General features: G+C 38.8%; 1 protein-coding gene across 1 annotated transcript in view; it reads left to right on the forward strand.

The window, feature by feature from the left end:
* The window catches only part of SMYD2 (SET and MYND domain containing 2), a 35,652-nt gene that overhangs the window by 9,832 nt on the left and 2,093 nt on the right, over positions 1 to 23,727 (forward strand). The window contains exons 3-11 of the mRNA XM_026695761.2: positions 2,561 to 2,671; positions 5,203 to 5,263; positions 8,626 to 8,750; positions 10,548 to 10,615; positions 12,842 to 12,944; positions 17,230 to 17,340; positions 18,043 to 18,163; positions 19,194 to 19,368; positions 22,614 to 22,722. Of these exons, the coding sequence (XP_026551546.1) occupies positions 2,561 to 2,671; positions 5,203 to 5,263; positions 8,626 to 8,750; positions 10,548 to 10,615; positions 12,842 to 12,944; positions 17,230 to 17,340; positions 18,043 to 18,163; positions 19,194 to 19,368; positions 22,614 to 22,722 (984 nt within the window). The remainder of the gene's footprint in view (positions 1 to 2,560; positions 2,672 to 5,202; positions 5,264 to 8,625; positions 8,751 to 10,547; positions 10,616 to 12,841; positions 12,945 to 17,229; positions 17,341 to 18,042; positions 18,164 to 19,193; positions 19,369 to 22,613; positions 22,723 to 23,727) is intronic.

Consider the following 23,727-nt stretch of genomic DNA (forward strand, 5'->3'; position numbering starts at 1 on the left):
GACAGCTTTAAGACTTGTGTACTTCAACTCCCAGAATTCCTCCTCCAGTCATGTTAGCTCAGCAATTCTGGGAAGTCCACAAGTCTTAAACTTGCCAAGTTTGAAGACCTTTGCTCTAGTTCTAGGCCATTGCAAGACCTTCTTGCTCCAGGGATGGTAATTAGTACCTCAGGCTGTATGCATTGCTTTTAAGCTATGGACTACATTCCCTCATTAGAAAATATGTTTAAAGTGTCTCGTTCACCAGGATTTTAATTTAAAGCTATCAGTTAAATTTAACATTAACTATTGGGGGCGGGGGAGAGGAAAAGGAAGAAGAAGAGGAGGAGGAGGAGGTTGTTTTTGGATTGTCTTTTTGAATTTTGCTAACTGTCTTGAGCACTTGTTTAAGAAAAAAGATAAGTATCAAGAAACATTTTTTTTTTGGACATGGGAATTTTTTATAACTTATGTGGTTTCACAATGATTTTCATTGTACTATGGTATATGATTTAAGATAGCTTGTCTTTTAACACTCAACTTTCCAAAATTACCAGTGCCCAAAGTAGTAATATGCTTCAGGCCAAAGAATTTTAGATCTACTTTTCCTTGTTATGTTTCCACTTCGGAGACTGATTAACAGTGCTGAAAAAAAGTATTCTTGTTTTTGTCCCATTACATCAGCCCAACCCAGGGAAAGTATGTTGCAGACTTTGTCAGTTAAAGAACTTCAAATGGCAGATCAAGAAAGAGAGTCTTCTTGGCCACTGTCCCCGCCCACTGGAATCTTCTTCCTCCAGGCCCTACTCGGCTTGCCTCTCAAAAAGGAATCAAAATATGGCTTAGCCATCGTGCATGGAGAGCAGGTGGCTAGTGCCCTGAAAGCCCTCACCTTTTAGTTAAATTTAACTGTGTTTAATCATCCTTGCCTCCTTCTAAAGCTTTAACTTTTATATACTGTTTATATATTTCAACATTTTATTGTACACTGCCCAGAGTCCCTCTCTGAGGGAAATGGATGGTCCAAAAAAGTGAAAAATAAATTCTAAAGCTCATCTCAGCTATATGCACTGTTATTTCTCCCATGTTCATTCTATTGGACCGCAATAAGTAAACACTAACCCATCTCTTTTGGGTTCAACTTTAGCCTGGTTCTTCCCATCCAGGCCCTTGCTGCCTTCAGTCACCACTCCCAGCTTTGACTGTTATCACTGTGGCATATTGGTGATGTTCACAAACAGACTTTTTAAAAATTCTCTCCCCTACTTTTTATGTACGACTAATTTTAGGTGACTTTTCCTTTGGTCTTGATGCCTCTGAGTAATCTAAAATGCATAGGAGACTTCGAAAGGAGATATCGACATAACCATATTTTAGCTTTGGAGAACTTGATTTTGTGTGTGTGTGTGTGTGTGTGAACATCCCATAAAGTTCTGTTCCGTACATCCTTAACAGATGGGAGTCGTTCTGAACACCCCAGCAGAGACAATTCATGTTTCCTCTTCCATTTTTAAAAGGCAAATGTCCTTTCCAGAAGTTTTCTGATTGTAATCTTTAAATCAGAGAGAATTGTTGGCTGCTCTTTTTTTTTTTTCCCTCTTGAATCTGGAGTATCCTTACAGCATTAGAGAGTTGGCTAGAACAATGCTGCCTGCTATCAATCAAATGGCTTAGAGGAATGGTGGAAAAGAATGTTAAATGTGATCCTGCTGTGATCACTAAAAAGATCTCTGTCAGAATGCTTCCGTGCCAGATATTATGCAGACGCTGTTCCCATATTCCTGCAATGTTCCTGCCTTTTATCTTGTTTTGCACAATTCATCTATATCTTGTCCCTTTAACCACCTTACTAGTTCATATAACTCAGTTGGATTCAGCCTGAGGAAAAAAATTTAATTAACTATGCTTAAAGAATAAAGGGGTCAGAAGGGGATGTTGGAAGGACATATTGGCATTGTCAATTTTGCATCTGTCTTAACTGGGCATTTTCTATGCCTATGTGTGTTAGTAAAATAAGGCTGTTGATTAATTGTTTAAAGATTATTTTCTACCTCATAAAAGTCAGCAACTCCTCAACGGTGTTTTCTCTCACATGTATCTCACATATAAATATTCAGCAGTTTTGAATAGGGTTTTTTTTTTTAGCTTTAATCTCTGATGATTACTTCTTTGGCAAATATAAGTGGAGATCACTGGGAAATAGTTTCTGGAGAATAGGATTTTAAGAGATCATCCAAGATTTGCTTCAGTTCTGTGTTGTGTAATTTGTAGCAAACACAGTCATTTCATAGATCAACCAGCAAAGGTGATCATAACTTGGTTTCTATTCATGGCAATGGAAGAACCAAGTTAATTTGGTCAATGACATTTCCCACTCTAACCTAGATCAGTTCATTCACTTATTGTACTGCAGGTAGACTCTATGTTTTTTTTAAGTATTACAGATCTTATAAATACATATGAATTTATGTCAGAAAAGAGGATATCTTTACCTTCAAATTTAATCCCCCCCCAGTGCTATCTTTTCATTGTGAGGAAAACAAATTTCATGCATTTTCAAATTGTATGTTTAATTCTTTAGAAACAAGATTGGCCATTGCACAAATTGGAGTGTTCTGCCATGTGCGTATTTGGACAGAACTGGAATCCCTCTGAGACAGTCAGACTCACAGCAAGGATTCTTGCCAAGCAGGTGAGCTGGTCTGAAATATTTGTTTTGCCTTGCTTTGTCTAGATGGATAGGAAAGAAGAAAATAAGTCTGTCAATAACAGATCTCTGCAAAATTTATTTCCTAACTTCTTGCCTATAACTATTGATAGTTTTTTGCTGAACCTCTGAATAATACATTACTTAAGAATGTTTTAAAATGTTGCATCTTGAAATAACCTCTGTCTTTCCTATCTGCCAAGTTGCCTCCTAGTGCCCCCCCCCTTACAGGATTCCATAAAACATGCATCTGGGTTTGAGAGTGCCTGCTTTAGTCATGCAGTTGAAATTTTGAGCCTGTTGTGGTCAGTTTCTCTACAAATCTAGTTGCTTGGGAGCTAGTGTTATTTTTGCATCACTTAATACATGAGTTATTGAGAAGCATGCTCCCCAAGGTAAAGATAACTATTTTCACTAGGAAAGTAGAGGCGTTTGAAATGACCTTTGTGACAACCTGTCATTGCCAGCTGGGACATCATAGCTTGGTTTTAAATCAGAACAAAGAGAAGATTTGAGAAAATAGACTAAAAGGTAGATATGTATCTCAGTCTGATTAGATCACTAAAAGTAATAGTCTAGCACCGTGATGGCGAAACTATGGCCACAGATGGCACGCAGAGCCATTTGTGCTGGCACACGAGCTGCGGACAAACTTGAGCAGTGTGTGGCAAACTTGCTCACTGCACATGTGTGTGCCTCACAGCTGATTTTTGGCTGGTTTGAGACCTTTTTTGGCCTCCCAAAGGCTTGAAGAAGGCTTCTGCAGGCTTCTACAAGCTTTGTAGGCCGAAATCTAGCCCCGTTTTGTCACTTCCGGTATTTTCAGAAAAACAGGAAGTGACGAAACGGGGCTAGATTTCAGCCTATAAAACTTGCGCGTGCATGCGTAGGGGACGTGGGGGGGGTGCACATTGCCTTCTGAGTGCTGGCACGCAAGAGCGAGTGTGCAAGTGCGTGCACAATTTTTGGCACAGGAGCCCCCAAAGTTTAGCCACCACTGGTCCAGCAGATGAATGCGTTTAATTCTAGAAGAGCTGCTTTATATTTGGAAAGAGAAACAAAAGCGGGGGAAAAAATCCCTAGAGACGTTTATACTAACTATTTGGTATGTGATTTTCACTATCCCATCAGTCATATTTTATGTAACTTGGGGATTTTCCTTTTCTTTACAGTTCAGACATATAGTGAAACCTTGTGAGTTTTATACTTCCATTGATGGGGCACATCGGGTATCAGGTGGCTTAACAAAGATGAAACAATAGGAATATTGTGACACCAATGCGTCCTAAATTAGCTAACACATGCTTAATTTGTTTTAGGATTAATGCATGTGTTGCCATAGGGTGACCCAGTTTGGCTTTAACCTACTGAAATTTGCTCAAAAGGAAACAGTTTCAGAAACACTGAATCCAGTGTGAAAAAAGTATTATATCAAAATATGCCTTGAATAGGTACCTTCTTCCTTGGTTTCGAGATAACTGCATGAACGGGCATATCTTAGCCGATTTCACCAAGCAAGGATAGCAGCTTAGAAGCTTAGTAGAAGAGAGGTAAGAGAGAGCACAGAGAATAGAAATAACCTCAGTTCTTGCTATGTAGTTCTTCGATTGGTGAGAAGCATGCCTCAGAATTTGTTCACAGGGAGAATTTGCTTCCTTGCACATTTCTAAGTGACTATATTGTACTGCTATTGCACTGTTCTAGCGTACCCATCTTTGCCATTAAACAAAAAATTAAACTCCCTAACCATGGCCTTTGAAGAAAATCTATATGTCCAAGAATTGCTAATCTGACAAGAACAATCCAGGTAGAGTATAGAGAAAGGATGCTGAAGGCCTGCTGGCAGGGTAATCTGACCGATTCCCTCCTTCTCTGCTTCTTTCTTTTCTCTTTTCCCCTTTCCCTTTTTCAAATTGACCCACAAGCAAAATTAGATGTTTCATGATGAAAAGTCATTAGAATAAATTTGGGCTTTTATAGCTTGCAGAGAATGGAAGGGGGCCCTACGTGGAATATGAAAACTAAATATGCAAACGAAAGTCTCCAAACCTCAGCTGTCAGGCCACCTGCAAACTCACATTTAATGGCCAAGATTACAAAGGAGTGGCCTTAGGCCAATGCTGGAGTGTTGCTTTTGAACTCTTGTCAACATTGAGATTATTCATTTTCCTCAAAGCAAAGTCTGCCTTCTGACTGCTTCCGACTCTTAGCTGGGTGGGTTTGTTTTTTTTGTTTTTTGTTTCGGCAAATTTGCAACTAAAACAAGGGAGAATTCTTGAATCAGTCCTTCTATATGTATGTTTGGAAATTCCAGCATGAGTTCTATGTCTCTTGATGGCTTATACTGTATATTGTAGGAGGTCATGACAGGTAAACCGGAAAAGCTGTTTATCCCCTCCTCTGCAGTCTTTACAGGATGATTGTTACAAGTGACAATTGCAAATAGCAGAAGAAATATTTTGGAGGTTTTTCAACAAGTCCTTTTCTCTCCCTCCTTTTTTTTGCACCATTACCAGAAAACACACCTGGAAAGGACTGAGTCAGAGAAAATCCTTTCTATAAAAGAATTTGAATCCCGTAAGTAGAAATAAAGGAAACAGTATGTTGATTTTCAAAAGGCTTTTCAGGGGAAAAAAAAAAGCTTACTAATTTTTCTACGTATATACTCACTTTGTATCTGTTATGGATTGGATGGAGACAGAGGTGAGGAGCAAGGAATATCCTCTTCTTGCCACTCTTTGCAAGAAGCTCCCTCCGGGCCCTGCTGCCTGGACTGGGGCATTGTGAGAAAAAGGAGACATTTGAAATATTGGCAGAAGCATCTTCTGAATATGGAGCAGATGAATATGAACTGCTGCCTATTTTCTATCATCTCCCCCTTTCCGCTTGGTGGGTATCCACAACAAACTATGGAAATCCAAAATGACAGTACACATGAAAGATAACACAAGTTTTAGCTTTTGTGTGAGTGGGTCCCCTCTTGTCCCCTGGAAAATCTCCCCCTCCACTTTGCAAGGGTTCCTGATCCTTGGAGCATGTTAAAGCATCTCTGTGGGCTGATGGGAGAAAGGATAAAAGGAAAGTAATTTTCTCTTGACTCTCCTCTACAGTTGGATATCTGGATCTAGTCGAAGAGTTGAAGTAATCCAACAAGCAAAACTATTATTGTTGATCTCTTTGATTTTGGTATAGCATTAAATATAAATGTATCCATTTTGGACTGTTAACCATTGTTTAGAGTGAGCCCACACCAGTTATGGCTTTTTTAAACAAACTGTTCTTAAACTATGACTTGCTGGGATGGTTTGAACAGAGCCAATGAAGAGCAGAGTAACCCCCTCCCCTCCCAGATGATTTTCCCAGATGTTATAACTCTGGGAAAGATAACCAAAATTCCAGCTTATTAATTATGTCATTTCTATTTGTCAAACAATATTCTTGGCCGAGGGTAACTTTTGTGGCTATTACTATTGTAAAATTTTAAACAGGCAATTTTGATGCCACAAGTCGTAAAATTAAGAGATGGTTTAGTTTTCTGATAGTGTGTCTGAAGCTAATTGTAGGGTCCACTAGTATTTGTTGTATATCATTGCCATTCAGTTTTGACATCTCCTTCATGGTTTCCACTTTCCAAATATCCCTAAAGTAAACTAAGGAAATAACTGTGATTAACTCTTTATGTTTGTGGTGGTGGTATTGTTGGAGAAAAACCAATAAGGGAACTTCTGAGTGTATTTTTCCTATTTATGGCTTTCATTTTCTTCTGTCTTCTCACTTGGCCTTGCAGACAAGATGAGTTTATTTTTCATAGTACTTCAGTCTCCACACAATTCATTATAGGTTTGCAAACCCAGGTCAAGTGTGCAGGGACATGTTTAATAACATATCATGGGCAAGACAATGAAACAAAGAAAACAGGGTGTGTTTATTGATAAGCAACAAGAACCTAGAAATTAACATACTATGCTGTACTTGCCAAAGGCAAAATCCCCCAACTTTCCACTAATTCTAACTGAACAATTTCTTCTTGAACTCTTCTGAATGTGATTCAAGGTGCTGGTGATGACCTGTAATATCCTTAATGGTACAGGATTAGATTATTTGAGGAATAATCCTCCCCCCACCCAAAAAAAATACATCTATCCATCCCACTAAGTCCATCAGAAGAAGAATGCTTTGAGGTCTATCATCTGGGACTCTAGGAAGAGAGTCTGGTCAAATAGAACAGGTCAAATGGAGAGAAGAGATTATGTCTGTGCCACCAGGCTTGGGGATATGGAGGTGCAGTAGAGCTTGTACAGTGGTTGTGTTGAGTGTAGATTAGACTTTTGTTTAGACCTTGGTTATGGATTCTGTTGCTTAGCTTTTTAGATGGTTTCATGGCCTTTTTATCTGTTTTAAGATTGAACTTTGTTCTGTTGTAGTTTTTAATTTGTAAGCCACCCAAAGTCAATAATCTGAAGTACGTAGCTATATACATTGAAATAATAAATAAAAAAGCATTAACACAGAGTCAAAACTATCACATGCTTGCTAATGAATGGCTGCCATATAATACTTAAAACTCTGGCAATGCTCAGAAGCCTGTGCTAAAGCATGCGTTTGTGTGAGAGAGAGAGAGAAAGAGAGAGAGAGAGAAATAATCAGAGAGAGAAAACACCCCCTCCCTCCACATTTTCCCATGGCAGACATAGAAATAAAGCAACTGTAAAGAGGACAAAGCAAGCAAGAAGAGTTGTCTCTTCAATCAATTGATAAACTTGCCTGATCTGGAGAATTAATGAGTCCCAATCAGGAGTTCAAGGGAAGCTCCTTGGGCAGTGAGGGTTATGAATTCAGGTCAGATTCATTTGGGGGGACAGTTAGACCGTCACACAATTGAAGAACTTTCACTTTCAATTTGTGTTAAATAAAAGTATCCCTGTAGGAAAAGGGCCCAATGCAAATATTTTAAACGTTGCTCAAGCATATTATAACATAAACTCAAGTAATTATTCAAAATGGTTTTTTTTATTTCTAGCTTTACTCATTTAGACATTTAGAACTACTTTAATAGATGTCTTCTCAGATGGCGCCTCTCAAGATGCTTTATTCTTTAATCACAGTTTGAAAAAACAGCAACAGATTATTAGGCATGTCATTTTTTGCACGATTGAAGGCATTTTTGACGTGCGGTTTGCAATCACTTTCAAGTCCTGAATGTTAAAATCTGAGCAGTGAGGTTAGAGATTGGAATTTCCAATCCCATTTTAGGGGCAAAGCCAGTTGGGTGATTTGGGGTCAATCACACACTCTCAGCCCAAGGAAGAAATGCAACTGTAGGTAAAGGTAAAGGTAAAGGTTCCCCTTGCACATACTTGCTAGTTGTTTCTGGACATCTCCATGGTCATGTGGCTAGCATGACTAACTGCTGAAGGAGAACAGAGTGCTGTTACCTTCCCACCAAAGTAGTCCCTATTTTTCTCCTTGTATTTTTACATGTTTTCGAAGAGCTAGGTTGGCAGAAGCTGGGACAAGTAACGTGAGCTCACTCCATTATGCGGTGCTAGGGATTTGAACTGCCGAATGCTGACCTTTCTGATTGACAAGCTCAGGGTCTTAGCCACTGAGCCACCATGTCCCTAATGCAGCTGTAGACCATTTCTGAAATCTTCCTAAGAAAACTTGTCTAGGTGTTCATTAGGAGTTGAAACTGATTCAAAGGTACATGCACACACTCACTCACATATAGAATTAAAATGTCCTGGATATTACATTTTTGCTGATAATTACTCATGTTCACAAATCCTGGAAAAGGGAAAGATTGGAATAACATTGTCCATTGCAGTAAAAGAACAGTACATGTTCTTTCCATAGACTGTATAATATCTGGAGCATGAGTTTTCTGTTGACAACAAGTGATCATTATAATATTTAAAAAAATGTCCTTTCCTTCATAGATCTTGATAAGCTTGACAATGAAAAGAAGGAGCTGATTCAAAATGATATCTCTGCTCTTCACCACTTTTATTCGAAGCACATAGACTACCCTGACAATCAAGCTCTGGTGGTACTTTTTGGACAGGTAAGGTAGTTGAAGATAAAAGGGGGTTGTCGATCCCCAATGGCACAGGAAGTATGATTGTATAGGTACAAAACTCTGTTGTAATTTCTGCAATTGTTTCTTGGCAGTCCTTCAGCGTGGACTATGGCTGCACTGATTCTTCAATATTGCAAAGATACAACTTAGCAAAGGGGGGAAAATCATGATATGTCACATGATGACACCATGAATAGAATAGAATAGAATAGAATAGAATAGAATAGAATAGAATAGAATAGAATAGAATAGAATAGAATAGAATAGAATAGAATTCTTTATTGACCAAGTGTGATTGGACACACAAGGTATTTGTCTTGGTGCAAATGCTCTCAGTGTACATAAAAGAAAAGATACATTCATCAAGAGCAGGCTTGTCCAACCTTTCACCTTCCCTGGGCCACATTAGAAGATGAAAATTTGGTTTGGGCCGCACATAAAATAAAATAACAGTAACGATACCTGATCATCCAAAAAAACCATAGAAAACATTTTTTTCATAAGATATCATAAAAAATAGTCAACCAGGGAGAAAGGAACGCGGGGGGGGGGGGGGGAGAAAGCTTGCCCGCCTCACGCCTACCTCTCCTCCTGCAAATGACCCGGCTGGATGTGGCAGGACTGGAAGGCGAGGACCAGGAGGCTCGGTGCAGCAGCAGTGGTGGTGGTGGCGGTGGCAGAAGCCGCTACAACAGCTCCAGCAGCAGCAGCAGCGGCGGCAGCAGCAGCGGAGGTGGCGGCGGCGGCAACAGCAGGAGGTGGCGGAGCAGGACTCTTGGGCTGCAGCTGCCTCGGCACGAGGAGCGCTCTGACGGCGCCCGCCTTTTCTGTTGCTGCTTGGCGTGGTGCTTGCCTCGCCCCGCCTCGCGTCTGCCTCTCCTCCTCCTCCTCACTGGCTCGTCCTCTTGCACGAAGGTTGGGGTGGGCACTGGGCCACATTACAAGCCAGCCTGGGCCGCATGCGGCCCGTGGGCCGCAGGTTGGACAAGCCTGGTCAAGAGTAAGAATCATAAGGTACAACCCTTAATGATAGTCATAGGGTACAATAAGCAATCAAGTTATACTAGGAAACAATCAATAAAAATGTAAGGATACAAGCAACAAGGTTACAGTCATTCAGTCACAAGTGGGAGGGGATGGATGATAAGGAGCGATGAGAAGATTAATAGTAATAGTAATGCAGACTTTGTAAATAGTTGGACAGGGTTGAGGGAATTATTTGTTTACGACATGAGTTTGACACCCCTGTGTTACATGTTATGTTTCAAGGAATTCTGCTGGGGAATTTTGGGATAAAATGCTACATGTTTAAATGAGGAGTTGTTTTAAGACTGAATTACTTTCCTCAAAGAAATAAAATATACTTTTATTATTTCTTAAGCAATTTAAAGTAGGAATAGCTTACTTTCATGTTTTTCTGGACTGTTATCATTTCAGATTCTATTTTTTTAGATTTAACTGTTATGAATGAATGAGATTTTTTTTAAAAAAATCCTCCCAGCCTTCCATCTTTTATTTGTGTGGTTTGGTCCTTCTGCCCCAGCTAGGCCATGCAGTTCTAATTTTTCAGGCAAAATTAGATTATAAACTTTGCATAAGCTCCCTTATGTAATCCTGGTAGTTCAACAGCAAGACTTAATTAAGAATAAGCAGTGTTATAATCAGATTAATCAGCATGGTACAGATGAATGGGGTCAACTATCATGCAGAGTTAAGTAAACCAGTGGATTTTTTTTTTTAATTTCTAAGATCTGAGTGCTTCTGTTTTCCCCCTTCTCTCAGGTTAACTGCAATGGCTTCACAATTGAAGATGAAGAACTTTCACATTTGGGATCAGCAATATTTCCTGAGTAAGCATTTGAGTAGTACTGTATAATTTTCCCCCACGTATTAATGTTATTTCTAATAACAAATGTTAAAAAGATCTCTAGCTTGTTTACAGACTTGAACCAGAAGTCCTTATTCCAACGTGTACTTCAGACACCATTTTCAACTACTCCATGTTCAACCCAAGCAGCTGATTTTCTAGGTAGCATCTCTGCTTCTGCCTTAGGAATGACTGCTGAACAGAAGAACTTGCATTAGGTTAGGTTAGGCAAAGTAAAATAACTTACTTCTCTAACTTAGTGTTGTCTACTTCCACTGGCAAGAGCTCCTCCAGAGACCTTCACTTGAGAGAATGGCCAAAGTTTGGGAATCAGAAGAACTCGGAGAGACTCAGTTTACAAAAACCTGATATAAACTGTAATAGATTGAATAGTCTCATATGGTATATTACAATCTTTTATGGTAGTAATCTACCTATAATGAGAGAAAGCTATGAAGTAAAGACATAACGTTCAATTTCTTTGGACTTCTGTGAACCCAGCCTTAAAACTTGTGAATAGATGCAAATGGAGCATCAAACACTTCAAAGGCAAAACAAAAATATTGCATGCACAAGGATTTGCCAAAGCCTCTGGCCTCTCTAGTTAAAATTCTCATAGAAAATGAAGATGCTGAAATATCAAAAAGAAACAGAGAAGAATTCCAGTTGGCCAACTGACCCATGGAGAAAATGGAATATGCCTCCCCTTTTACTTGCTTAGCTTAGATAGTGTTGAGGTTCAGGCTAGATATTCTTGAACTACTTGTTGGTGCTTGGGATATACAGTTGGGACTGGAAACCTGACTATATGTCATTGGGGTTGTAAGTTAAGGTCCTGTGTTTTGTTTTGTTTTTACATTTTTTCAGTAGTGATTAAGTGAGTCATGCAAATGTTAATGGAATGGCACAGTCATTAACCCATTATTCTGAATGGTTTTTTTTTGCTGGAAACTGGCCAAAACTACTGGAAACCAACTTTAAAAAGTAGCAAATCATGATTGTCTGACCACAGGATGCTGCATTTGGACATAAAAGTGAGCCAGTTGCCAAATGCCCAAATGTGGTCACATGCAGAAGTGGTATTCAGCAGGTTCTGGCCAGTTCTGGAGAACCGTTAGTGGAAATTTTGAGTAGTTCAGAGAACTGGCAAATACCACCTCTGACTGGATATTTTACAGTATCTTTCCCCTGCCATGCCCACCAAGCCACGCCCACAAAACCAGTAGTAAAAAATTTGAATCCCATCACTGGTCACATGACTTCGTTGTTTCTCAATTTTTAGCAATTTGTAGGAAGGAAGAGCAGGACATAGACCATGAAGGAGACTACAAATTAATGACTTGGCAAAAAGAACCTTGAAGGTCATCATCTACACCAATGGGGCATTGATCTTCATGTCTTGAAACAATGAAATCAACATTGTCCTTTGGGAGTTGGAATGTGGGACCTGTGGTTCAACTATGATTGAGTCTGTTATGACTTATACTGATATTTAGCTACAGAACGTGTTGTCATAGAATAATCATTTCTGTAATATATTAACACTTGGATATGACTTATGACCACAATTGAGCCCAAAATTTCTGTTTTTAAGTGAAACATTTTGCCCCATTTTATGACCTTTCTTGCTATAGTTGTTAAGTGAATCACTGGATTTTATATAGCTAGTAACACAGTTGTTTAGTGAACCTGGCTTCCCCATTGACTTTGCTGGACACAGCAACGGGTATAAGTATGGACCAGTTTCCAAGCTTCTGAATTTTGATCACATGATCTTTGGGATGATTCAAAGGTTGTAACTGTGAAAAATGGTCATGTCACTTTTTTCAGTGCCATTATAACTTTGAATGGTCAATAAATTAACTATTGTAAGTCAAACAACAACCTGTATAGAAAGGTTTGCAAATTCACCACCCTACCCCAAACCAGGCACAGTGAAAGTACTTTAGTACAGTTGCTTCAGTGAGAAAGTTAACACACACTGAACTCCGTTTCTTTAAAATAACTTGTGATTTTAATTCCTTTAACTACATTGTATACAAACTTCATTTTCTAAAATAATAGCTGGTGGCAACATATTCTAAAAATTAAGCAAATTGTGATCTCCATGTTATATTGTGCTAACCTTTTCCTGTGTTGGAAAGATATCTCACACCTTTGCATAAACTGGAGTATTGCTTTATTTAAAAAAAAATCCTGTTTTTCTCAGTGTGGCACTTATGAACCACAGTTGTTGCCCCAATGTGATTGTTACCTATAAAGGGACAGTGGCTGAAGTCAGAGCAGTTCAAGAGATTGAAACAGGCGATGAGGTATGTGCAATTTTTATGGGCTTGTATAACAAATACGTTATACAAGAATGTATAACAAATATGTTGCATGGGGAAAGGCCAAATGTTTTGTTTATGCAATATTACTGAAATAAGTAATATCAAGTTTATGGTATCTCATTTGCTTAATCTGGTTTCTAGTTTTAAGAGAGTGACTCTAAGAGAGTGACTGGAAGAGAGTGACGCTACATTTTGAGAAGTGGAATACAAAAAAGAGAACATCAGAGCTGAAAGGGACTTTCTAATCCAGGGGGCTTCAAACTTGACAGCTTTAAGACTTGTGGACTTCAACTCCCAGAATTCCTCCTCCAGTCATGTTAGATCAGGAATTCTGGGAGTTGAAGTCCACAAGTCTTAAACTTGCCAAGTTTGAAGACCCTTGTTCTAATCCAACCCCTTGCCCAAGCGGGAAATCCTATACCTTTTCAGACGAATGGTTATCCAATGTCTTCTTAAAAACCTCCAGTAATGGAGCACCCACAACTTCTGCAAGCAAGCATTCCCACTTATTAATTTTTCTTATTGACAGGAAATATTTCCTTGGTTTTAGCTTCGATCACTCCTAGATTCTAGGTTCGATCACTTCCATCTGTTACTTTTTATCCTACCCACAGGTGCTTTGGATAATAGATTGTCTCCCCCTTCTCTGTGACTACCTGTTAGCTCTGGGAAAACTGTTATCCAGTGGTGGGATTCAAATATTGTTGCCACTGGTCAGTGGGCGTGCTTGGTGGGGGCACTTTGCGCACGTGCACACACTTTGTGTGCACGCGCATGCCAAATGTGCTCTTTGCGCAGGCGCAGAAGCTCGCCAGAATCGGGCAGAACTGGTCAAATACCACCACTGCTGCCATCATGTCATTCCTAGTCCTTCTCTTCATTTGACTAATGATACCCAGTTCCTACAACTGTTTATTATATGTTTTAGCCTCCAATCCCCTAATCAACTTTGTTGCTTTTCTCTTTACTCTTTCTAGAGTCTCACACTGACCAAAACTGGACACAATATTCCAAGTGCGGTCTTACCAGTGCAGTATATAATGGTATTAACACTTGACATGATCTTGATATTATCCCTCTATTGATGCAACCTAGAACTGCATTGACTTTTGGCAGCTACAGCACACTGCTGGATCATACTTAGGTGGTTGTTCACTAGGACACCTATTGGTTACTACTGGTAACCCAAGTACCACCTGTTCTATATCTATGCATTTGGTTTTTCTTGCCTAAGTGTAAAATCTTACTTTTCTTGTCACTGAATTGCATTTTGTTGGGTAGAGCCCAGTATTCAAGTCTGTCAAGATCCCTGTGGATCTTGAGCCTATCTTCTCATGTGTTTCCCTCCAGCTTGGTGTTGTCTGAAAATTTGATGAATTCCCCTTTTATTGTCTCATCTAAATTGTTTATGCTGAAGAATACTGGGTGCAAGATAGAACCCTTGGGTACCCCAGTGCATGCTTCCTTCCATATAGATGATTGTAGTTCCATCTTTATCTTCAGGGATTTGATTGACTGTGGTTCTTTTCAGTGTGCTTCCTAAAATGGTAATCCCAGTTATTTCTCCCACTTCTCTCCCCGAATCTTAAATAAAAAAAAAACGGTACTTTTGTCTCAAATCTTCAGTATGGCTGAATAACACTGCTAGGAGTGGGACATTTTGGCTAAGTGCAATTTAACCAAGAGAAGACATTGTGAAGTTGCTGGATTCATTAGCAAAGAATATGTAATTAAGTGGGCATACAGTTGCTCTCCAGCACTCTAAGATGCTTTCAAAATGTTATTGCTGCAAAACTGGGACTGTATGCTAATTCAAGCACCTAAATCTGAAGAACAGAAAAATAACAAGATAAATAGACAAATAGGCATCTTCTCATAGTGAAGGAGCAGTTTAGGAATGTAACTTCTCACTTCCTGCATATTCACTCTCATCTGAATTTGCCATAGCAATGGTGCTGGAACCTTTTTTACTGCATTCCTGATTACTATGGGGTTATTCAGAAAAACCCTGATTTCCTTGTATGCCTTATATTTGTTTTGGAAACAAAAGGGCCATAGAGGAAAAGTTTTAACAGGCCAAATGGAGAGAATGTTAATTGAACTTCTGGAAAAGAATCTTAAGTAGAGTTAAACTCTAACTCATTAATCTTTGGTGGTATGGCCTATGCTTCCATCTTCTGGTTCAATGTGATTATTGCATGATAAACCTGTCAAAAAAATCCCCACTGTGTGTGAGGAAGGGGAGCATGCAAGTTTAAATTGGCTTTCACATTTTGTGTCTGGAAAAAGCAATTGAAATGCACTTGCTGTAGAGTAAAAAAAAGCAATTGTTAACTAACATCATTGCCTTAAGCATGCTGTGAGAAAGTGAAGGACACAAAGAAGAACAGATAGAATGAACAATTTGCATCTGTGGTGGAACAATTAGATATTTTGCTTTCTTTCTTTGGTTTTATCATATTTAATTTTAGGTGAGAGATTCAAAATGGGACTAAGGTCATTTTAATTTTGTTTTTCTTATATGTGAATGTATTTTTTATTATGAAACTTTTAGAAAAAATATAGGTAGTTTATAACTATCTATGATAATAGAAATAAGCATAAGACCCTGACATGCTATTTTATATATGGAAGGAACTGAAGAAAAAAAAGAGAAGGCTAAATTAAGATGTGCAACTTTCATTTGTTTGGCTGTATTTGTCCACGAGTGGTTTTTGGTGGTGATTTGATTTGATCCTTCTATAATGCAGTGCCCCAGAGTATGTTCTACCAATGCTATTTATTTAAACATTTATTTATTCAATGATTTGGATGAGAGGATAGAGGGGTAACTCATCAAATTTGCAGATGACACCAAGATAGCAGGAATAGCCAATACTCCAGAAGATAGGCTTAAGATACAGAAGGATCTTGACAGACTTGAACATTGGGCGCTGAAAAAAAATAAGGTTCTACATTTAGGCAAGAAAAACAAAATACACAGATACAGTATATGTGGTACCTTGCTCAACAGTAGTAACTGAGAGGGAGCTTGGCATCCTAGTGGACAATCATTTAAATATGAGCCAGCAGTGTGCTGCAGCTGCCAAAAAAGCCAACACAGGTCTAGGCTGCATAAACAGAGGGGCAGAATCAAGATCATGTGAAGTGTTAATACCACTTTATAATGCCTCGGTAAGGCCGCACTTGGAATATTGTATCCAGTTTTGGTAATCACAATGTAAAAAAAGATGTTGAGACTCTAGAAAGAGTACAGAGAAGAGCAACAAAGATAATTAGGGGACTGGAGGCTAAAAATATAAAAAATGTTTGCTGGGACTGGGTATGTCTAGTTTGATGAAAAGAAGGACTAGGGATAACATGACAGTTGTGTTCCAGTATTTCAGGGGCTGCCACAAAGAAGAGGGAGTCAAGCTATTCTCCAAAGCACCTGAGGGCGGGACAAGAAGAAATGGGTGGAAACTAATCAAGGAGAGAAGCAACTTAGAACTAAGGAGAACTTTCCTAATAGTTAGAACAATTAATCAGTGGAAGAAATTGCCTCAAGAAGTTGTAAATACTCCAACACTGGAAGTTTTTAAGAAGAGATTGAATAACCATTTGTCTGAAGTGGTGTAGGGTTTCCTGCCTAAGCAGGGGATTGGACTAGAAGATCTCTAAAGTCCCTTCCAACTCTGTTATTCTATAATTCTAAAGAATCAAGTTGGGACTGCTTAGTATAGCATGCATTCCTGGGGTTTGTTTATTTGTTTGTTTATATTTATTAGATTTTTATTCAACCTTTATTATTTTTTAAGTAACTCAAGGCAGCGAACATGCCTAATACTCATTCTTCCTCCTATTTTCCCCACAACAATCCTGTGAGTTGAGATTGGGCTGAGAGAAGGACTGGCCCAAAGTCACCCAGCCAGCTTTCATGCCTAAAGTGGGACTAGAACTCATAGTCTCCTGTTTTTTAGGCCAGCACCTTAATCTCTGTATTAAACTGGACAATCTGGCTCTTCTTATGTCTTTTAATCCGGTAACAACCTCTAATTAGGAATTATTATTTTCTTGGGTCTATTGACTCTTTTTGTTTGTTTACTTATTTACATGAAGTGAGAAACATACATTGGAAGGAAGCTTACTGTATCCTGAAGTTTTGAAAAATAATTGTCATTGGAGTTTCATATGCATAGTATGTACAACAGGTCTAGTATAAGGTGGACTATATTAAAATCTGTGTGTGCTGTGTGCTGTTAGACAATTATCATTTTACTTTTCTCAGATTTTTACCAGTTACATTGACTTATTGTATCCAACAGAAGATAGGAATGATCGATTAAAAGATTCCTATTTCTTTACCTGTGATTGCAGGGAATGTTTAACTAAAGAAAAGGTAAGCCAATTTAACCATTTAATGATATGCTTTATTACTTAGATTGTTAGACTGACTCAGATCATAACATTATTCTTATAATATATAGCATTTTGATAGTGCCTGCAGTACTTGAGACCCCCAAACAGACTTGGGATTTTTGAGGTCATTTAGAACTAAGGAGAGATTAAAACCCAGGTTAAGTTTCCATTTCATGTTTGTCTGCTTCCCTTCCTAATTGTATCTTAACCACAGCACTTATTTCTATTACCATGCAATGCTCTTTTCCAAAAACGTTCCATAATTCAGATCAGTTAGGTGAAATGGTCAGAAGCCAAGGGTAGAAGGGTCATAGATCCCTCATCCCCAGCCATGGGGGGATTGATGAATTAAAACAAGAAACCGCTCTCTTACTTTCTTAGTAACTTTTGTCTTATAGATAGAATTGTAGCCTTCCAAGTCAGATCTCATTTCGAAATTGAATTAATTTTAACTTCCTTCTTTGTCAGTCTTCTGTAATCTAGGGCCTTCCAGATCTCCTCATGATCACAGTAGCTAGCCCATGGCTTTGAGTTTGATAGAAATTAGCCAATATATCCAGAAGGAACCAAGTTTTAAGATGCCTTACACATTTTGATCGGTTTTAGTTACTGCAGTTTGCCTGTGGATCTGCTTTTTGTTTTTGGAATAGCCTTTGTAACTTTCTTATAAATTTTCCTTCAGGACAAAGATAAACTGGAAATCCGTAAACTGAATGAGCCTCCGTCAACGGAGGCTGTGCGAGATATGATCAGATATGCCAGAAATGTGATCGAGGAATTCAGGAGGGCCAAACATTACAAATATATCCTTTGATGTTATCTTTCTTGTGTCCATTTCTGCAAAGCTGAAATTTCAGTTCAATTTAGCCATCTCACTTGTTGAGGCATATCCAAAAAATGATTTTCCACAAATTTGGGTTGCAGCTCTCAAATAGAAACATTTTAAGAATTTTATTTGAACTGCATTGTTAAGCCATCCTAATTCATGGTTCCTGGACTAAGGTACAGATTAGAAAACAGTTGTTCTATAATGTATTTCTCAGCTCAAAAAGTGTATGTATGTATGTATGTATGTATGTATGTATGTATGTATGGTATTCAGCTTTGTTCGGGTATTTTCCCACGTCATGGTAGTTGTGCTTTTAAAGTTGTAGCAACGTTTCGGCAGAATCTCATCTGCCATCATCAGGCTTCTGTATTGTGTTCGTCTGTGAGTCAGACAGACAGACAGACACACACACACACACACACACAATGCCTTTGGAACCATAATTTGAACATTTAAACTAATATATGAGGTGTATTATGAATAAGCGGTGAAAATGTTCATTGATGTTCATACAATCTAAAAAAACCCCCTACAGATCAGCATTGGAAACAGGATGAGGCTGTCATAAGACATCTGACTGAGGTGGATTGGAAATAGGGTGTTGTTTCCATCCATCCTTATTGAAAGCATGCTCCATCTTCCTGGAATGAAAACAAGCAAGAGAGAAAATATTTGGTATCATTGAAATTCTACTATCAGCCTCATGTTGTTTTGTGTAGGTTTTAAACAACATGCAAAGATGAGCTGAAACTATGCAGCACCTCAAAGGCCAAATGTCATATGAAGCCATCATTAATATAATTCCTCTACTCTAGGCGTTTAGAGAAAATCCTAACTAGGAGGCTACATATTTACAATGAATATCTCCTTAAATTCTAGTCTGTAAGAAAAAAAGCAAATAGGTTATAGCTTCAGTTGAGGTGGTAATGATGAGACATAATATTCAGAAACCTAACCTGGAAAATGTAGTTTTTATTTGTCATGTACCTTAACTCTTGGCTTACCCCCAGGTGAACTGCAGGAGATTTGTGAGCTCAGTCTGGACAAGATGGGTTCTGTGTTTGCAGAGAGTAATGTTTACATGTTGCATATGATGTATCAGGCCATGGGAGTTTGTCTGTACATACAAGACTGGGAAGGTGCTTTGCGCTATGGGCAGAAGATTATTAAGCCATATAGGTATCTGACTTTTCTTCTTGCAATTTGTACAATATAGTAATTTGAAATCTCTGTAAAGAAATACATCTAACTAAACACACTGTTTACATTCCTAAGTATTTTGGTGTGCAATATAAAATTACCTAAAACAATTACTTGAAACAACACAAGCCTGCTTATGGTGACAATTTTCTTGAGGCAACAACTTTTAATTACTTTACATTGATGTTTGAATATGTATGTATGTATGTATGTATGTATGTATGTTTTCTTAAGTTTTCGCGGGTACTTACATGTACGTTATTCAGCTTTGTTTGGGTATTTTCCCACGTCATTATAGTTGTGCTTTTAAAGTTGTAGCAACGTTTCAGCAGAATCTCATCTGCCATCATCAGGCTTCTGTACTGTGTTCGTCTGTGAGTCAGACTTTTACAGTTGTTTCAGTTTTAAATTTGGGGCTAGCCTACTGCTGTGCCAGAATTTTTTTTTCTTCATCCTGATTGGTTGGGAGTCTTGGTCTGTGTTTGTTGGTCTTGGAGTTTGCTGTGTTCATAAGAGGTACTACAGACAAAATCAGTAAGATACTACACAGGCATCACATCAAGACTGCCTTCAAAACAGACAGAAAAGTAGCAGCCATCCTTAGAAACCCCAAAGACAAAATTGACCTGGAAAACCAAGGCATATACGAAGTCCCCTGTACATCATGCCCGGCCACATACATTGGACAGACCAATAGAAGAATAAGTACCCGCCTGGATGAACACAAAAATGCAGTAAAAAAGCTGGAACACACTTCTTCACTAGTCCAACACATGAAAGCCACAGGTCATAGCATCAACTTCAGTGGCACCAAAACCCTAGCCACTATAGAAAACCCCAGCCACAGTATTATCAGAGAAGCCATAGAGATTGAAAAAAGACCTGAAAGCATGAATAGAAGAGATGATTCCACCAGACTGTCAATCATTTGGAAGCCTGCACTCACAAACAAAAAAAATCTCCACACCACTAGCCAGGCAAACACCTGGGCACAAACAGATCCCCCCTGATACCTCCAGCTCAAACACACCCCAACAAGGCACCCAGATGAAACCTAGCTTCCTAATAAATGATAGCCGTCCATTTACTTGGAGCCAAGCTGCACTAAAAGCCTCCAATACAGGAACACAATGTTGCCAGCCAATCAAGACACAAAAAAGCCACAAAACAGACAGAAGATATTAGAAACACCAATCAAGCAGAACACCGCAAACTCCAAGACCAATAAACACAGACCAAGACTCCCAACCAATCATGATGAAGAAAAAACCATTCTGGCACAGCAGTAGGCTAGCCCCAAATTTAAATCTGAAACCACTGTAAAAGTCTGACTCACAGACGAACACAATACAGAAGCCTGATGATGGTAGATGAGATTCTGCCGAAATGTTGCTACAGCTTTAAAAGCACAACTATAATGACATGGGAAAATACCCGAACAAAGCTGAATAACATACATATATATATAAAAAACAAATAAATTTCTCTGGAAGATTAGATGAAAAGTTCTAGAGAAAAAAACAGTAAGATGGGAAGCGAACTATGGATGTTGACTATATAAACAATCCCAGTGTGACTGAAATTTTATAAAGCACCCTATCTCTAAGGCCCATCAAGTGGTAGGCTCTATGATAAAAATATTTTTTTTTATCTCTGACCTCTTCTATCATTAGAGGTCTCAAATTTTATGTTTCTGGTTCTCTTCTTCTGCTAGCCAATCTTCCCAGTGTCTCATGTTGTGTTTATGACTGGTTGATATTCTGACCGCTTGCTTTCATACCTAAGGAGTCATGAAATTAAGAATATTCATGGATCTATTTTGATGTCACAAAATATGAAGCAGATTTTGCCCAGAAAACCGAATGCTAGGATAGCTATGTGTTTTGACCTTAAGCACCATATAAGTTATCGATCTGGGAGATTTTCCTACCCAATATATCCTTCATGAGGAGGACAATAACTCATATACAGCTTTACATGGAAAAGATCATGGGTTCATTTGTCAGCATTTCTAGTTATGGCTGGAAATGTAGGAACTGAATTGTTGCCGTACTGTAATATCAAGACACAGCTACAGGGTCCAATGGCCTGTCTTCATATAAGGCAGCTTTCTTTGATCCTATGTTCCCAACACTTTTCTCCCCAGTATGCCTGTTCCTCTTGCTCCCCTCCAGCATTGCTACTGTAACTGGTTGGTTTTCTATTTTGCTCAAGACAGGAATTGACAAAGTTCAGCAGAGTTTTAGGAGAAGAGGAAGGCAGGTTCTTGTGGCAGAGTTCTGGCCTACAAGAGGTACTTCAGAAGGCTTCTCGAGGCATTTGGTTTGGAAAAAGATTTCATTGGCTTAGATTTTAAAGAGCCACTGAGGTATATGGGCACGTCTGTATCACACAGATAGGCAGTCCGATTGCCTCCTGGTGCTTTGGAATACAGCTATCATAGTTTGCAGCCATCATGAACAAAAGAAAGGGTTGTGGGAGTCCCTGTCCAAAATCTAGAGAACCAGCTCACCTTCTGTATGGGAAGAACCAGTATTTCTTTGAAATGGCAGATTTCTACAGGGCGGGTCGCTTCTTAGGTATTTTAGTTTTAAGGCTATAAACAAAATTGTTCTAAAAAGGCTACATTTTGTAGCCTATTGACAGAGAAGCATCACCCGCCAGCCTTGTAAACCTCAGGATTGTATATATGGGTGCATGAGCCAGCAATCAGTAGGTTCCTTGATAAATTATTATCTTAGAGCATAATTTCCCCCCAGCTGGGAATACAGCTCTTTCCCTTTGAATCAGATGCCAGTGTGAAGTCATAGATCAGCTGGTGGGGAGTGGTGATAGGGAAAGCACAAGAACACACTCTTCCCCTGGGGCCAAAATCAGATTTATCACCCCTGATCCTTGCCTAGCTTTTATGGGCTTGGAGCCTAATTTCCTAAGCTGGTTTAGGCTGGCTAAAAACCACCAAGGGTCTGGTATACTAATACTTTAGCTCTTGGATTGCCTCCTCCCTGAACGACTATCTGCACAAAAATGTTAAAAAAAAAATCTTAATCTATTGAACATCAGTTAACTAAAGTTCCTTCCATGAGAATACTGTGAAACATCCACTGTCTCTAAAACAAATCTTCATGGTCAAGTTAAGTTAAGGCAGGACTGTGATAGATACCTCTTGGGTATCTTAAGAAATCACACTCTTTTATAAGCAAATGTGTGTTTATATTTTGCAGTAAGCACTATCCTCCTTACTCCCTCAATGTGGCATCCATGTGGCTGAAGCTGGGAAGACTTTATATGGGCTTGGAAAACAGATCAGCTGGTGTTAAGGCTCTCAAAAAGGTATACTTCTTGTCTTTGCAGAATATTGGTGTTAGTTTAATTTGAACCTTCATGTTGTCACATAGAAATGTTTTGCTTAGGAATATTTGTTCATAACAAAGGGCTTTGTATTATAATGTTCTTTGTTGTGAATTCCTACTTGGAAGTTAGCCTCCTTGATTTTAATGGGATTTATTCCCTATTAAATGTATATAGGATCATACATTCAACTTTTGCCTGCCACCGAAATAGTAAAATAAAAGATGTCCCTCAAATCAAAATAATTATTTTTAAAATAAATGATTCTAAAGATTTCCCAAGTGTATTTCTTGTTGTTGCTCTAACTGTTCAGTTCAGGTAGTGGAAAGAGAGAGCTGAGTTTAATTCACGCATGTGGGTTTTCCAACAAGGTCCCTTACTGAAAAGTTGTTCTGAGTTTTCATGCTTTTGTGTATAGTCAGAAGCTGTTCAAAAACTGAATGTTCTTGGCTGTGGTCAAAGCTGACATGTGGCACCAAGCAGATTGCATTTCAGCAGCTAGTTTGAATGTTAGTGCATATGGTAGTCAAAATATTTTTTTTGTCTGTGGCTTCACAAAAAACCATGTGTTGGGGAGGAGGGATGTGTGTGCGAGCAGTAGATGTAGAGACACAGATTTTGCTTCCATTTTTTTCATTTTGGGGGACTCGTTTTGCTTCTGTGGGGACAATTGCTGGAATGCCTTCTAGTGGGTCACCATCCAGGCAGGAATGATAGAAGCTTTCTAGAAATTAGAGCAAAGATGAAAAGGAAGCTGGAGTATACAAGGGTTAATGGAAGCAACTACTACAGAAAGCAGCTTATATCAATTATACACCAGTCTTAATTCAAGAGGACAATTCATCTAAAATAAGTTGATGATTCATGTAGGAAGAAGGATGTTTATTCCCCGATTTTTGTTACTTTGTGTGATTCCACCTAAATTGATTCATTGCCAATATGGCTAATTTGCTTTAGAATTAACCTGAGATTTCACCTTCATGAATT

Source organism: Pseudonaja textilis, chromosome 1 (genome assembly GCF_049901715.1).
Source record: "Pseudonaja textilis isolate UNSWEBS1 chromosome 1, rPseTex1.2, whole genome shotgun sequence".
Lineage (NCBI taxonomy): Eukaryota > Metazoa > Chordata > Lepidosauria > Squamata > Elapidae > Pseudonaja > Pseudonaja textilis.